The sequence below is a fragment of the Podarcis bocagei genome, assembly GCF_964188305.1.
Source record: "Podarcis bocagei genome assembly, chromosome: Z".
In the NCBI taxonomy this organism is placed as follows: Eukaryota; Metazoa; Chordata; class Lepidosauria; order Squamata; family Lacertidae; genus Podarcis; species Podarcis bocagei.
The window spans coordinates 2,987,502-3,002,068 of NC_138140.1; the positions used below are offsets into that span (position 1 = coordinate 2,987,502).

Consider the following 14,567-nt stretch of genomic DNA (forward strand, 5'->3'; position numbering starts at 1 on the left):
TACAGCAGCATCAATGTAGGAGATAAATTGCTTTGCAGGAGTCAACAGAGGCAAAACAAAAACCAGGTCCCTTGAGGAGCTTACACAACTGCACGGTGCCTCATTAAGAGTGATGAGGAGGGAGAGAGGTAGAAAAAAAAATCCACAGCTGTGTTTTTTTCTGTAAGTTCCCCCCACCTCCATTATTTTCTAGAACCAATGCAACCACCAACCCAATTGCTGTGTGGAATTGGACAGCCAAGGGAGGAGTGCCCAGTAATGGCTACCATATACTGAAATTGGAAAGGTATAAGGGAGGAGGTCAACAGTAGGTGGGCTAGAATAAGGTTACCAGGTTTTTTTCAAAGAATCTGGGGACACTTTTTTTTTAAGAGAAAAAAAGTTATTAAAAAAGAAGAAGTAATACCTTCTCTTCTGTGGTCTCCTCTGTCGCATGGCCTTCCTGTGGGCCCTGCCTGCTCCCTCGTAGCACTATCTGCCATGGAGAGGCTCATGTCGGGCCTGGGATCGGCCATGTGTCCTTGCCCTCCCAGTGTTCTCCTACCTCTCCTCCTCAGCAGCGGCAGTGGTGCGGCAAGGTAAGGGCTCCCCTCTTTTTTTCTATTTTCTCTTCCTCTCTCTTCCTTCTCCTTTCCTCCTCCCTGTGTCGGCTCTGGGGTTTTCCTGGCCCCGAAGCGCTGCTGGGCAGTCGGCCGGGCACTCTCCCTCCCAGCTCAATTTGGGTCATGGGGGGGGCGGAGTTCCCCCAGTTGACACGCTGGGCGTCCCCGGTTCTCCCTTGGCAGTGGCAGCAGCAGCGGCAGTCTCAGCAGCTCAGAGCCAGCCTGGCAGTGCAGTTGGCTCTGGCTGGCTTCAGGAGCGGCTTGCTACCTTGGCACCTGCCATTTTGCCTAACCAGAAGTCCCCATATGATGTGTCTTGTGCCGTTGAACCTATCACACAACATTCATTCCCTAATAATAAATCTGCAACACTTAAAATATAAATCGGGGACGTTAAATGAAATCCGTGGATGGATTTTGTCCGGGGACATATTTGTTAATCCGGGGACTATCCAGGGAAATGGGGACAGGCTAAAACCAATGGCAGGTATAGCCAAAGTCTGCTTTTAAACCCATTTTCCTTCCTGCTGAGTTCTGCAAGGGCCACTCTGAGATCAGAGAGGAGGAAGGTGGTAGCCAGGGTCTTCCCCTGGATTGACGCTGGTGGGACAGGGCCCCATTTGCCTAGTGGACCAGCCTCCACTGAGCAGGGAACTGCCGGGAGGTGACCTTTTTGCTGACAGTTCCCCCAGGATGGCTGCCTTGGGTCTCAGTAAGGGGCACCCTGTCTCACAGGCAAGAGATGCCAGGGTGGAGCAGTGAAGAGCGAACTGGCATTACAGACCTCCCTTGGTTAGATTTCCAGCACAACGCAAGTCTCTGGCAAAGAATTATGCTAACACCTTAAAGACTAGCACATCTATGATAGCGTAAACTTTAGTGGACCACAGGTGAACCCTGCTTCCTTGCATGTACACAGTTCTGGTGGCCTCACTGCAAAAAGAATACAGTGGTACCTCGGGTTAAGAACTAAATTCCTTCTGGAGGTCTGTTCTTAACCCAAAACTATTCTTAATAGTTAAAGCTATGGTTAAAGCTATGGTTTTCCCAGTGGAGATGTATGGAAGTGAGAGCTGGACCATAAAGAAGGCCAATCGCCCAAGAATTGATGCTTTTGAATTCTGGTGCTGGAGGAGACTCTTGAGAGTCCCTGCAAGAAGACCAAACGTATCCATTCTGAAGGATACCGGCCCTGAGTGCTCACTGGAAGGATAGATCCTGAAGCTGAGGCTGGAATACTTTGGCCTCCTCATGAGAAGAGAAGACTCCCTGGAAAAGACCTTGATGTTGGGAAAGATGGAGGGCACAAGGAGAAGGGGACGCCAGAGGACAAGATGGTTGGACTGTGTTCTCCAAGCTACTAACATGAGTTTGACCAAACTGTGGGAGACAGTGGAAGACAGGAGTGCCTGGCGTGCTCTGGTTCATGGGGTCACAAAGAGTCAGACACGACTAAACAACATTCTTAACCTGAAGCACCACTTTAGCTAGTGGGGCCTCCCGCTGCTGCCGCGCCGCCAGAGCACGATTTCTGTTCTCATCCTGAAGCAAAGTTCTTAACCTGAGGTAGTATTTCTGGGTTAGTGGAGTCTGTAACCTGAAGCGTCTGGAACCTGAAGCGTCTGGAACCCGAGGTACCACTGTATTGTAGAGTTGGGAAACGATCAGAAAAGGGCAACCGAAATGATCAAGTGCTTGGAGTGACTCCCCTATGAAGAAAGGTAGCAGCGCTAGTGACTTCTTTGATCCGACAAGGCAAGTAAGAGGTGGTGTGAAAGAGGCATATAAAATTATGCATAGCGTGAAGAAAGTGGAAATAAAAAAGGTTTTTCTCACTCTCTCTTGTGGATATCCAATGAAGCTGAATGTTGGAAGATTTAGCACAGATAAAAGTATTTCCTCACACATAGTTATAGTCTGGAACTCATTCACCCAACTGATAGCAATGGCCTCCAACCTGAATGGCTTTAAAAGTGAGTTGGGCACATTCATGGAGGAGGAGAGGCTTATCAGTGGCTGCTAGTCATAACAACTACGCTCAGACTCCACAGCTGGAGGCAGCAACGCTTCAGAATACCAGTACTGGAAGCCATAGGGGCAGAGGGCTCTTGTTGTGTTCGATTCAGATTGCAGGTTTCCCACAGGCGTCTGATCCGCTACTGTGAGAACAGGATGTGGGCTAGATGGGCCACTGGCCTGACCCAGTAGGCTCTTCTTTAGGTACCGGTACTTTGAGAGCCCTTTCCCGCCCAGCAGTGGCGCAACAACTAACCATCCCCTTTTGAAGGGAGAACTCTGGGACCCTCATTTGTGTGGCAGGGCTTTTTTTTTCATTCTTGTTGTATGAACACATTTTATGTTTTACTATGTGCTTGTTCTATGCATCCGATTCTTAAATGTTTGATACATAAGTATTTTTAATTGTTGTGTTAGCAGTCGCTTTGAGGATCGGGAGCAGGAGAGGTTTCTTAAGCCATGCGTCTGAGTGTCCCGATCACTCAGCCGGGGCTAGTCCTGGGGGAGCTAAGGGGCCATTTCTGCTTCTTTGTAGAGAATGTAGAAAAAAGGGAGAAAAGTATCGTTTTAAAGCTGCTTGAGGGAGGGGGGGCATCGAACGCGTGGAGGCGAAGAAATCAAACCAGCTCGCGAAGCGCCTCAGCCAATCCCCTTCCAGGGCGCTGAGCCGCCGGCCAATGAGCGGGAAGATTTGGTGCCAGTGTCGCTGACGTCACAGACCGGAGTTCCAGCCAACTCTTTGGAACGTTCGGAAGATAACTTTTGTGTTCCTTCGGAACTTGGTGTAGCAATTTCGGGAGCAGCGATGGCGCCTGAGCGCGGAAGTGATGGGCGCTCGCAGCCCGGCGGCAGCGCTACCGAGGGTCTGCCTCAGGCTTTCTTGCACAGCCTGCGGACCCTCTTCGACATCTTGGACGACCGCCGTCGAGGCTACGTGCACTTGCGGGAGATCGAGTCCCGGTGGCTGCAGCAAGGGAGCGAAGCTGGGGAGTTGCCCCGGGGCGTCTTGGAAGGGCTGCGGCGAGCCGCCCCGGCCAGCGGCTACCTCACCTTCGAGCGGTTCGTGCTGGGCTTGAGATCCTCGCTCCTCAGCCCAGACAAAGGAGGCACCTCACCGGGCCCCGCCAACAAAGGCCCCGGGCGCCCCGGCGCCCCTGCTCCGAAAAGCAGAGGAGAAGCGGAGAGGGGGTGCGGACGCGGCGCCGGCGAGTGCGCCTGCCGGTCCCAGGAGAAGATCGCCAGCGCGCCGGCGGAATGCAAGAGAGCAGGTAAGGCGCAGGAGGCTAAAGGGTCTCGCCCTCCCCGCGAAGACTGAGAACCCATGACTTTTAATTCGCGGGCACAGAAGTGCCTCTGAGCATGTGAGGAATCCCTTTCCCTCTTCACGTTGAGTAACTGCCCTAACAGAGAGCCGGTGTGGGTGTTGCGGTGGTAACAGACGGGCCATGGAGAAGAGCCCAGTTCAAATCCCCAGTTGGCTATGGGTGACTCTGTGGCGGGCGCGATATCTCAGCCTAGCGTACCTTGCAGGGCTGTTGTGAGGAGGGTAGGATTGAGGTAGCAGGGAGAGTTCTGTGTGCCACTTTGGGCTCCGTAGAGGAAAGATGGGATAAGAATGTAGATTAATAAAGGAGGCTAATGCATGCTTACCTTGCAGAATGTATACATGGGTCCAATGATACTTACCTGCTAGTATACTTTTTGGGTGGATCGCAGCCTAACTGCACAACCCTGTGCTTCTTGCCTACTGAGAAATGCATTTCCTGGAGCCTAAGGCACAGTCTACCCACTACCTTCATTTTATCTTCACAAAAGCCCTGTGATTGGCCCCAAAGTGGGCTACTTTGAGGTTAGTGCATGGGTAGGCAAACTAAGGCCCCGGCGCCAGATCCGACCCCAATCACCTTCTCAATCCAGCCCGCAGACGGTCCAGGATTCAGCGTGTTTCTACATGAGTAGAATGTGTCTTTTTATTTAAAATGCACCTCTGGGTTATTTGCGGGGCTTGCCTGGTGTTTTTACATGAGTAAAATGTATGCTTTTATTTAAAATGCATCTCTGGGTTCTTTGTGGGGCATAGGAATTCGTTCAATCTTTTTTTTCCCCTTCAAAATATAGTCTGGCCCCCACAAGGTCTGAGGGACAATGGACCGGCCCCCTGCTGAAAAAGTTTGCTGACCCCTGGGTTAGTGGTTATGGGTTTGCAGCCTAAGCCCCCTCCCCACACATTTACCAAACTGCTCTCTGTAGCACCTTTCTTTATGCATCACACCTATTTCAGTTGCTCACCTAGGCTGCCTGCCACCTGCATTCCTTCCTCACCTGCCTGCTGCTCCATCCTCATGCTGCGGTTACTGTGGCCGTACTGTTGGAAAATACAGTACAGTGGTACCTCGGGTTACATACGCTTCAGGTTACACACTTTGCTAACCCAGAAACAGTGCTTCAGGTTAAGAACTTTGCTTCAGGATGAGAACAGAACTTGTGCAGCGGTAGCGCAGCAGCAGCGGGAGGCCCCATTAGCTAAAGTGGTGCTTCAGGTTGAGAACAGTTTCAGGTTAAGAACGGACCTCTGGAACAAATTAAGTTCTTAACCCGAGGTACCACTGTATAGAGGGAAATAAATGATAAAAAGTAGCTATAGGGTTGCAGGCATACTTTCCTGAATTTTAGAGAAGCTTTGAGGGAGGCAGAAATAAACTAGAAGCAGTTTTTCCTTGGTAATTCCCCCCTCTCTCCTCCTGGTCTGGGGAGCAGGGGAGAGGAGATCCAGGATGGCTTTAATTGGATCACTTCCCCTTTCACACTTCTCTCCAATCTACAGCAACCAAAGGTGGCAGTGGTGGTATCCGAAAGCTGGCAGGGCAGGCTCAGTACGAGAGCACCTCCAAGCTGGTAGCAGAAGTGCGGAGGCAGCCAAGAGGCCGTGGTGAGCACAGAAGACACACCATCACCAGCGGGGTGGACTACAGCATGGTATGAGAGCCCTTTCTTGTCACGCATTGGTTGGACGCAGAAGTATGGTGGGAGGCACCAGCTGGGAAACCCCCAAGGAAAGAAGGCTGAGGGCCTGGAGATTGTTGGTGGGACAATGACGAGTGGTCATAGGGACAAGAAGAAGGAGACCGGGTGTTGAAAGCTGAAGAGGTAACAGGGTTTAGTGAGCAGGGTGAGTCTGTGGCAGAAGGAAGTCCAGAAGCAGAGGCTGGCGAGGAGGGAAGCCAAGAAACCAGGTGGGTGAAGAAGCCAGGGGGTCTCCCCCTCCTGCTGTGACAAGCTCCCCTCCCCTCTGGTCTCCTAGACCCAGAAGAGACATGAAAAGGGCAGAGAGCAGAGGTTGGCTGCACACAGGTGCAATCTCAGATTGCTGGGGGGGAAGCCCCTGAGAGGAGGGGAGTCAGAAGGCTGTGGGAAGGGAGGGATTTTCAGACATGGCAACTGATCCGGGGGGCAGGACCTACCGGGAATGAGATGCTCTGCTTGTTAGGCCTGACACTCTGCCATGTCTGTGAAGGTTGTGTTTTTGGCAACTCCAGTTTGCATGATGCGATTACTGCCGGCTCGCTCTTGTCACCTGGAGGAGCTCTGAAAACGCTGGAAGCAGTGACTTACTGGATGGGTGCCAGTACATTGAGACTGAATCCTGATAAGATGGAAGTGCTGTAGGTGGGAGGTTCCTATGTCCAGAAATTAGGCGCATAGCCTGTTCTGGGAAGGGTTGCAGCACCCTGGAAGAACACATTCACAGTCTGAGAATGCTTTTGGATTCCATCTTGTCCCTAGAGTCTCAAGTGATATCTCAAGTGATAGCATAGGCTGACTTGCAGCTGTGGCTGTTCCTGGGATGGGATAGCCTGACCGCTTCTGTCTGGACTACTGCACTGTGCTGTATGCTGGGCTGCCTTTGAAGACAGTCCAGAGGCTGCAGCTTGTGCAAAATGCAGTTGCTAGGTTGGTAAGTTGGACCGCCTGATGGCGCTGTGCGTAACTGGTCCTCAAAGTACCGTGTTTGCTTCCGGTGAGCTACCAGACCCAATTCAAAATTTAGTGCAAGCATATAAAGTCCTAAATGGCTTGAGGCCTGGTTTTTATCTTACTACTGACTTCAATTAGAGATAGCTGTGCTGACTGGCGAGAACGAAATCTACTGCAGAAAGATAATGAGGCTGCTGGCTGAGAAAGGTTCCCCCCCCCCCGCCACCCCAACCTTTTGGCCTAAAGCCTTGTCCTTCTCACTGGTATGCTGAGCCCCCTGGTCAACAAACCTCATGACAGCCTCAGATCTGTGGAACTCTCTTCCACTGGAGAATTGTCAGAACCCGGGCTTTGAACTAAGGGTTTGTTTGGGGCTGACTTATAAACTGGAGTGGGAGATAATCTCAATTATAGGGTTTTCTGTTCAAATCTCTCTCTTTGCTCTCTAGTTGAATATGTGTGTGGATTTTAAAAGGGGGCGATGTTGACCCCATGAGGAGGGCTGGGAATGAAAAGGAGATTGGAGACCTGTCTTTGCCCCAGATTCTGAGGGGGGGGGGTGCGCTCTCACCCCTCTTCCATCAAATCGCCCCATCTGGAGAGCACCTCCTGCATGTTTAATGGCTGCCTGTTTGCTTTCAAGGAGCAGGAGGCATACATACACATCCCTTGCTCTGATCCGCATTGATCTCCCTCGTGGCGTCCCTCATAGCTCATTGCAGCTAGGCTGATCGGGTGGGGGTGGGGGAAGACAGCTTCGCTTGCTCGCTTGTTTAGGTGGCTGGTTCTCCTTCCCTGCCCCCATCTTCTCTTCCCTTCCACCCCCCGGGGAACCTTCGATCAGCTGCAGGCTCGATGCTCCCTTGCCAGCTTTGGGGATGCTGGCCTTTTCTACCCCCCGTCGCCATGGCAATCACCCCCACCTCCACCCACGAAGGCCATTCTGTTGCGGGTGGCTGAGCGAGCCGGATGAGGGCCCTGGCTGCGTACTGCACCCTCGTCGTGCCTCTGGCCAGCAGCCTCCACAGTCCCAAAGCTCTGGATTTCTTCCTGTGGGTATGTCCTGCCTCACGTGGGCTTAGGAAGGCGGGTGCTTCACCTTGTGCATGCAAATCATTTGAAAATCATTGTAATCTGGGGTTGCTGCCTTGAGGGTTTTCTGGTATCGGTTCTGGATTTGGGGGTCAGGATGGCAGAAGGAGGGAGGGAGGGAGGCGGTTTATGGATAAAGGATCAGGAACACAGGAGGCTGCCTTATTCCCAGTCATGCTGTTGGTTCACCTACCTCAGTACTGCCCAGTGGCGGAGCAGGGGGGGCTGGCCGCACCAGGCGCAACATCTAGGGGGGGGTTCGCACTCACAGTTCTCTGCCCCTACCTGGCTCGAGTGCTAAAATCCACGGGTTAGGGAGCACAAATTACTTGCCTTGCCCCGGGTGCTGACAACCCACGCTACGCCACTGGTACGGCCTACACTGACTGGCAGCAGATCTGAAACTGCAGTCTCTTGCATGCAAGGCATGCTCTGGGAGCCCTTGCTGGCACCGGCTTTCCAGGGTTCGAGGCTTTGCCATCAATTTCTGCTGAATCTTCTTCAACCAGAAATTGAACCTAGAAAGTCCTGCTGGCAGAAGGGTGTGGTCTACCTCTCCCGGAGGACTGTGGAATGAATCCCTCCAGGTGTTTAGAATTACAGCATCTACATTGGCAAAGGGTGTAGGTAACCTCTAAAAATAAAGGCTGCTAGATATCATGGTGTCTGCATGCATGCAATGTGAGGGAACAGAGCAGCACAGTGTTCAATGCAGCACTTCATGGGGCGGGGGGAAGGCTGCTTTTTTGTTTTCATTTAAAAACCAAGCTTGTAGTCCTCATGTTTGTAAATTTGTTTCAAGCTGAATATGTGGAAGGCAGGTGACAGTGAGTGTTGGGAGAAAAGCACTTTAGAGCAAGTTCGGAGGTATGGTTTTCTTGCGCTAGACACAGGCTCTGCTCAACTTGAGTCTTTGGAACACGATTGGAAGTCAAGAGTAGGGGCTGTGAAATGTGGAACCCGTGGCCCCACAGAGTTTTTAGCTGAAAAAGATGGGACTTGGAGTGGCGGCTGGTGTTTGTGTGTCGTTGCATTTCTCTTTCCTCCAGAATGGAAACTCAACGAGGAAAACAAAACATGAAAAGGCTACGGGTCACTGTGGGGTGCTTGCTGGCACAGGAAAACCCCTAGAAGTCACAAACCAGGACTTGTTACCAAGTTCTGAGATGTGTGGCTTAGAGTCCACCTTGGAAATTATTCTGGAACTGGAATAAGAGGGGAAAGAGAAATCAGAAATGAACCCCTTTTAACTAATTTTTATTTTAATGCATTTTTATCCCAACTTTTTCTCCAAGGAGCTCAAGGCAGCATGCGTGGACTAGGTCTAGCCGCCTGAGAAACAGTTTCTATTCAAATGTGATTTTGGTTTTAAATGCAGTGTAAGGGACACGGGTGGCGCTGTGGGTTAAACCACAGAGCCCAGGACTTGACGATCAGAAGGTTGGTGGTTTGAATCCCTGCAACGGGGTGAGCTCCCGCTGCTCGGTCCCTGCTCCTGCCAACCTAGCAGTTTGAAAGCATGTCAAAGTGCAAGTAGATAAATAGGCACCTCTCCAGCGGGAAGGTAAACGGTGTTTCTGTGCGCTGCTCTGGTTCGCCAGAAGCGGCTTAGTCATGCTGGCCACATGACCCGGAAGCTGCACGCCGGCTCCCTCGGCCAATAATGCGAGATGAGCGCCACAACCCCAGAGTCGTCCGCGACTGGACCTAATGGTCAGGGGTCCCTTTACCTTTTAAGGTAGTCTCTGTGGGTGTATTTAATTATGGGATATCAGAGTTTTTAGGGGGTTAACCAGGCTGGGATAGCAGGCTTGTTGGTTTTTGAAAGTCTGATGTAGATTTTTTCAATTTTGTTGTTCTGTATGGGACAATGACAATAAAGATTATTGTATCGTATTGTGGTTCTTCCCATCTCATTTAATCCCCATGACAACCCTGTGAGGTAGGTTAGGCTGAGAGGCAGCGACTGGCCCAAGGTCACACCCAGTAGGGACTATGTACAAGATGTTTCCTCCCCCCCCCCCCCGCCGGTCCTACTATGGTGGCCTTTTTTGTGAGCAAGGACTCACTGCCTGTGCCTGGGGTTTGTGTCTTGGCAGCTGAAGCAGCTGAAGGAGCTGGAGAAGGAGAAGGACTTATTGCTGCAAGGGCTGGAGTTGGTGGAGAAGGTGCGCGAGTGGTACCACCAGCAGATCCATGCTCTCCAGGAACGCCAGAAGCAGCTGGGCAGCGGCAGAGTTCACATTGTGAGTAACAGGTTGCTGCTGGGTTGCTTTTGTTTTTTTAAGTGAGTTTCCTTGCTTGCTCTCCAAGGAAGGAGAGCAGAACTTTCAGACCGTGTGGAACGGTCACACAGCTCTCACCATCAGAAAATTCTTCCTGATGATGAGTCGGTATATCCTTTCTTGCATTTCCCTTTGTGGCTTAGGGCCCTTGTATGTACGGGACCACCTCTCCTGCTCTGCCCCGCAGAGGACCTTAAGGTCCTTGAATAACCATAGTTTAGAGATCCCGGGCCCTAAAGAAGTCAGACTATCCTCCGCCAGGGCCAGGGCCTTTTCAGTGATGGCTCCAACCTGGTGGAATGCTCTGCCCCATGAGACTAGGGCCCTTCAGGACTTAACCTCCTTCCGTCGGGCCTGTAAGACAGAGCTATTCCGCATGGCCTTTAATTTGAATTCAGCCTGATCTTTTATTTCCCTTCTCTTCCCTCCCCCTCCCCTTTTATGAAGATCACCCGCTCTGAGACCCCACAGCTAATTCTCCCCTGGCCTCCTCGCAGGCCCAAGTAGGACCAATTCAGCCAGCTAGCCCTGGGGATTATCTAATGCTTATTCTCCCTAAACTGAATTTTGAATTTTATTGTTATTTATGTTTTTAATACTGTATTTTATGCTGCTTTTATAATTAAGTGTTTTAAATTTGTTATTAGCCACCCTGAGCCCGGTTTTCTGATCCGGGAAGGGCGGGGTATAAAAATTATTATTATTATTATTATTATTATTATTATTATTACTACTACTATTATTTGCTATCTGGGGGTGCTGGCTGCAGGCATGAAGGAGCTATGGTGGGGTGCTCCTGTGGATTGACGGCTGGCCTGGCTGCTCTCTTATATTGCTTTCTCCCCCTTGGCTTTCTCTCACGCAGGACTTGTTCGCAGAGGGCACTCTGAGCCACCATCTCCTGCTCAAATTGCAAGCGCTGAATCACTACCTCAGTGAGCTATTGTCTCTCTCAGCAAAGGTGAGAGCTGCGGCACCGACCAGGGCCAAGGAAGTGGGAGTGGTGGGAGTTGTTAGGTCCTGAGTGGGCTAGCAGAGGCTACTAGCCCTGAGGGCTAGACTCTGCCTTCATACTCTTGAGGCCGCAATGCTTCTGAACACCAGAAGCTACAGGAGAGGAGAAGGCTCTCAGTTCCTCCTTGCAGGTTTCCCATGGGGGGGGGGGGCGCATCTGGATGGCCACTGTGAGAACAGGGGGCTGGACCAGATAGGCCATTGGCCTGACACAGCAGGGCTCTTTAATTAATTAATATCCTTTATTAGGCATAGCAAACCACACATTATCAAACAGACACCGTATACAAATTGTGCAAAATACAAGCTCAACATAACAAGGTTTGTCCCAGTCAGATCTTTAACTCCAGAGAGAATCAATTTGCACAAATAATACAATGCAACACTAACACATCACCGATCAGTTAAGAACCACTAAATCTCTTTATAATGGCCCAGTATTTCTACATGGACAGCACTCAAAAATTCAGCCACTATTAAGGTAATTTGATCATTCCTGTCCGAGAGCAGGTCCTGAACTGTGGTACTGTATACAGGTGAAACTCAAAAAATTAGAATATCGTGGAAAAGTTCCTTTATTTCCGTAATCCAACTTGAAAAGTGAAACTAATATATGAGATAGACTCGTGACATGCAAAGCGAGATATGTCAAGCCTTTATTTGTTATCATTGCGATGATCACGGCGCACAGTTTATGAAAACCCCAAATTAACCATCTCAGAAAATTAGAATATTCAAGGAAATCAGCAAAACAAGGACTGCAAATCAAGCAAGATTGGACCTCTGAGAAGTAGAAGCACATCTCGCTTTGCATGTCATGAGTCGATCTCATACACTAGTTTCACCTTTTAAGTTGAATTAGTGAAATAATAAATAAGTTTTATGGCAGTCGCACAGAATTTGGCCACCCTTAGCATAATCTCCAGATCCTTGTCCTCTACCAGGAGTTTTAGACATTGAACCCATTTGGAGATTTTTGTATAACAGGAGTGATAAATACCGAGCATATATACCTGTAGAAACGGCCGCGTAACAAGACATGAGAGACAGTTTCTACCTCCATCAAGCCGCAGGAGCAGACTCGTTCCACGTACGGTTTACCCTCGAATCTGCCCTGCAATAAGGCAGATGGCAGCACGTTCAATCTAGCAAGGGTAAATGACCGTCTATATTTGGCTATTTGTAATTCTGACAAATAATTTGCTGGGGTAAATCCTCTCCCATTAACTTTTATTGCTGGGGGTTTATTCATCTCGCTCATGTGGCATTGCAGTTCCACATCCTAAATTCATTGGCGGTTTAATGTTCTAGCAAACATCACTGGGGGCATTCAGAGTGCTCCCCACCAGGTGACAACAAAGGAGAGGGCCTTTTCTGTTGTGGGAACCCTCAATCTGGACCCAGGCAAAAGAGCACCCTCTGGGCCCTGTGGCTTCCAGTGACTGTGGAAGCAGAGCAGAGCTGCCATAGCTCAGTCTCATCCATGCATTTGTCCAATCCTCTTTTAAAGCCATCTAGGTTGACAGCCATCACTGCCTCTTGTGGGAGGGAGTTGCACAGTTTAACTGTGCTCTGTGTTAGTTAGACACGGGTGGCGCTGTGGGTTAAACCACAGAGCCTAGGAGTTGGCGGTTGGCGAATCAGAAGGTTGGCGGTTCGAATCCCCACGGCAGGATGCGCTCCCATTGCTCGGTCCCTGCTCCTGCCAACCTAGCAGTCCGAAAGCATGAAATGCAAGTAGATAAATAGGTACCACTCCAGCGGGAAGGTAAATGGTGTTTCCGTGCGCTGCTCTGGTTTCCAGAAGCGGCTTAGTCCTGCTGGCCACATGACCCGGAAGCTGTACGCTGGTTCCCTCGGCCAGTAAAGCGAGATGAGCGCCGCAACCCCAGAGTCGGCCACGACTGGACCTAATGGTCAGGAGTCCTTTGGTCAGGTGTCAGTCATAGAATTGTACAGGTGGGAGGTACCCAAGAGGACATGTAGTCCAACCCTCTACAATGCAGGAATCACAGCTAAGTAATCCCTGACAGATCAAGGAGTCACCTAAAGACTTTCTCGTGTGTGAGAATGAGGGGTGAAGTGCATTAAGAAAATGGTGGTGGTTTGTCTTTTTGAGAGAGAGTGCGAAGCACATGCAGCCCGGGAACAAACCGCTTTTCTTTGTCTCTAGCCACTGAACCCCAGTTTTGCAATGGGGCATGCGCCACCCTCTGCGCTCACGACCTCCCCTCCTCTCGTCGGATCTCAGCAGGCCTTCAACATGTTGAAGGAGCAGAACCGTCAGCTCACCATGGTGAGTCTGCTATTAAGTCCACCATCGTAATATTGTGCCCCACATCCCTGGCCCATTCAGTCATTACAGATTTCACTTGTCCCCAGCCATGTGGTGGTCTTAACTCTGCCTTTACCCCGCAGGAGGTGACAGACAAAAGCGAGCGGATCACCCAGCTGGAGCTGGAGAAGTCTGCTCTGATCAAGCAGCTGTTTGAAGCGCGTGCTCACAGCCACCACGAAAGCAACATGCTGGACTCCACCTTCATCTAAGACCATCTTTGGACATTGTGCAGGGCTGCAGGGAGCCACCTGCCCCAGCTGCAAGCAGCTTGCAGGATCCAGTGCAGCCGCAAACAAGGTGGCGACTTACACCTTGCTCTCACCCCTGCGCCATCGGGCCTTGGATCCCTTTTACCTTGTGGCCAAGGCCTGAAATCATGACATTGGGTGCAATTTACTCTCCTGACGGCTGGGGAAAGGAGCGTTGATGTGCAGGCCTGCATTGCTCCAGCCCAACCCATTTCAGGATCCAGATTTGGATTAGCTGCTGTTCCACCCCACCCCACCCACCGGAAATGCCGGTGGTGCTTGGTGTTTTTATTTTAACTCCTGCCCTATGACTCCATTCCACTGAGTGTGGATGTGGATTTGGGGCTTTCACTCCAGTATTGATGGTCCGACCCGTTTCCCATGGTTAGAAGTCTCTTCCTTGACGTGAGAAAGGAGATTAATGGTATTTATCTTTAGGGTACCTGCAACTCAATTATCTTTAGAATATCTACAACTCATTGACAAGCATTCCACATTGGGGGAACCGCATGTACTCCATACTGGACCCAGCGGCAGAATGTAAGCATTCACACACACCCCAGGGTCCACCCCCGGGTCAGTCCTGACCTGGGAGCAGAGCTTCAAGCTAGGTGCACACTGGAGCCAGGCTCCAGTGGGAGTCTGTTGTGGGGGCACCTGGTCATGCCTCCTCCCAAAAATGTGCCTGGGGAAACAGCCCCCCCAACACTCTTTGGCTTAAGGGGAGAGTACTTCTGAGTTCATGCAGAGTGCTCTTTCCTCCTTTGCTGTGGCTGGGCTTTGGGCAAACCTCTGAACCCCCTTCCTAAACCTGTGCCTGTTTTCATAAGAGCATCTCTGCTGAGTCACAGCAAAGGCCAAGCAGACGACATTGGGGATTATACTGCCTCTTATATGGGAGGATTGTTTGAGCTGTTGCAGCTAATAAACTTCTCATTTCATATCAGGTGGTTGGAGGTTTTCAAGCAAGCCTGGATTTCTCCAGGACATAGATGGA

General features: G+C 50.7%; 1 protein-coding gene across 1 annotated transcript; it reads left to right on the forward strand.

Moving 5' to 3' along the window:
- Positions 1 to 3,366: 3,366 nt before the first annotated feature.
- SAPCD2 (suppressor APC domain containing 2) lies at positions 3,367 to 14,130 on the forward strand. Its single transcript, XM_081179823.1, has 6 exons — positions 3,367 to 3,886; positions 5,443 to 5,594; positions 9,785 to 9,931; positions 10,836 to 10,931; positions 13,158 to 13,280; positions 13,403 to 14,130. The coding sequence occupies exons 1-6, from the start codon at positions 3,424 to 3,426 to the stop codon at positions 13,529 to 13,531; spliced, it is 1,110 nt and encodes a 369-aa protein (XP_081035949.1). The 5' UTR covers positions 3,367 to 3,423; the 3' UTR covers positions 13,532 to 14,130.
- Positions 14,131 to 14,567: the final 437 nt, after the last annotated feature.

Excerpts from the sequence above, each read along its gene's own strand:
- SAPCD2 (XM_081179823.1), top strand. The coding sequence starts at position 3,424 with ATGGCGCCTGAGCGCGGAAGTGATGGGCGCTCGCAGCCCGGCGGCAGC. Across the intron at positions 3,887-5,442 it reads GGCGGAATGCAAGAGAGCAG|CAACCAAAGGTGGCAGTGGT; the intron begins GTAAGGCGCAGG and ends TCCAATCTACAG. Across the intron at positions 13,281-13,402 it reads AGAACCGTCAGCTCACCATG|GAGGTGACAGACAAAAGCGA; the intron begins GTGAGTCTGCTA and ends TTTACCCCGCAG.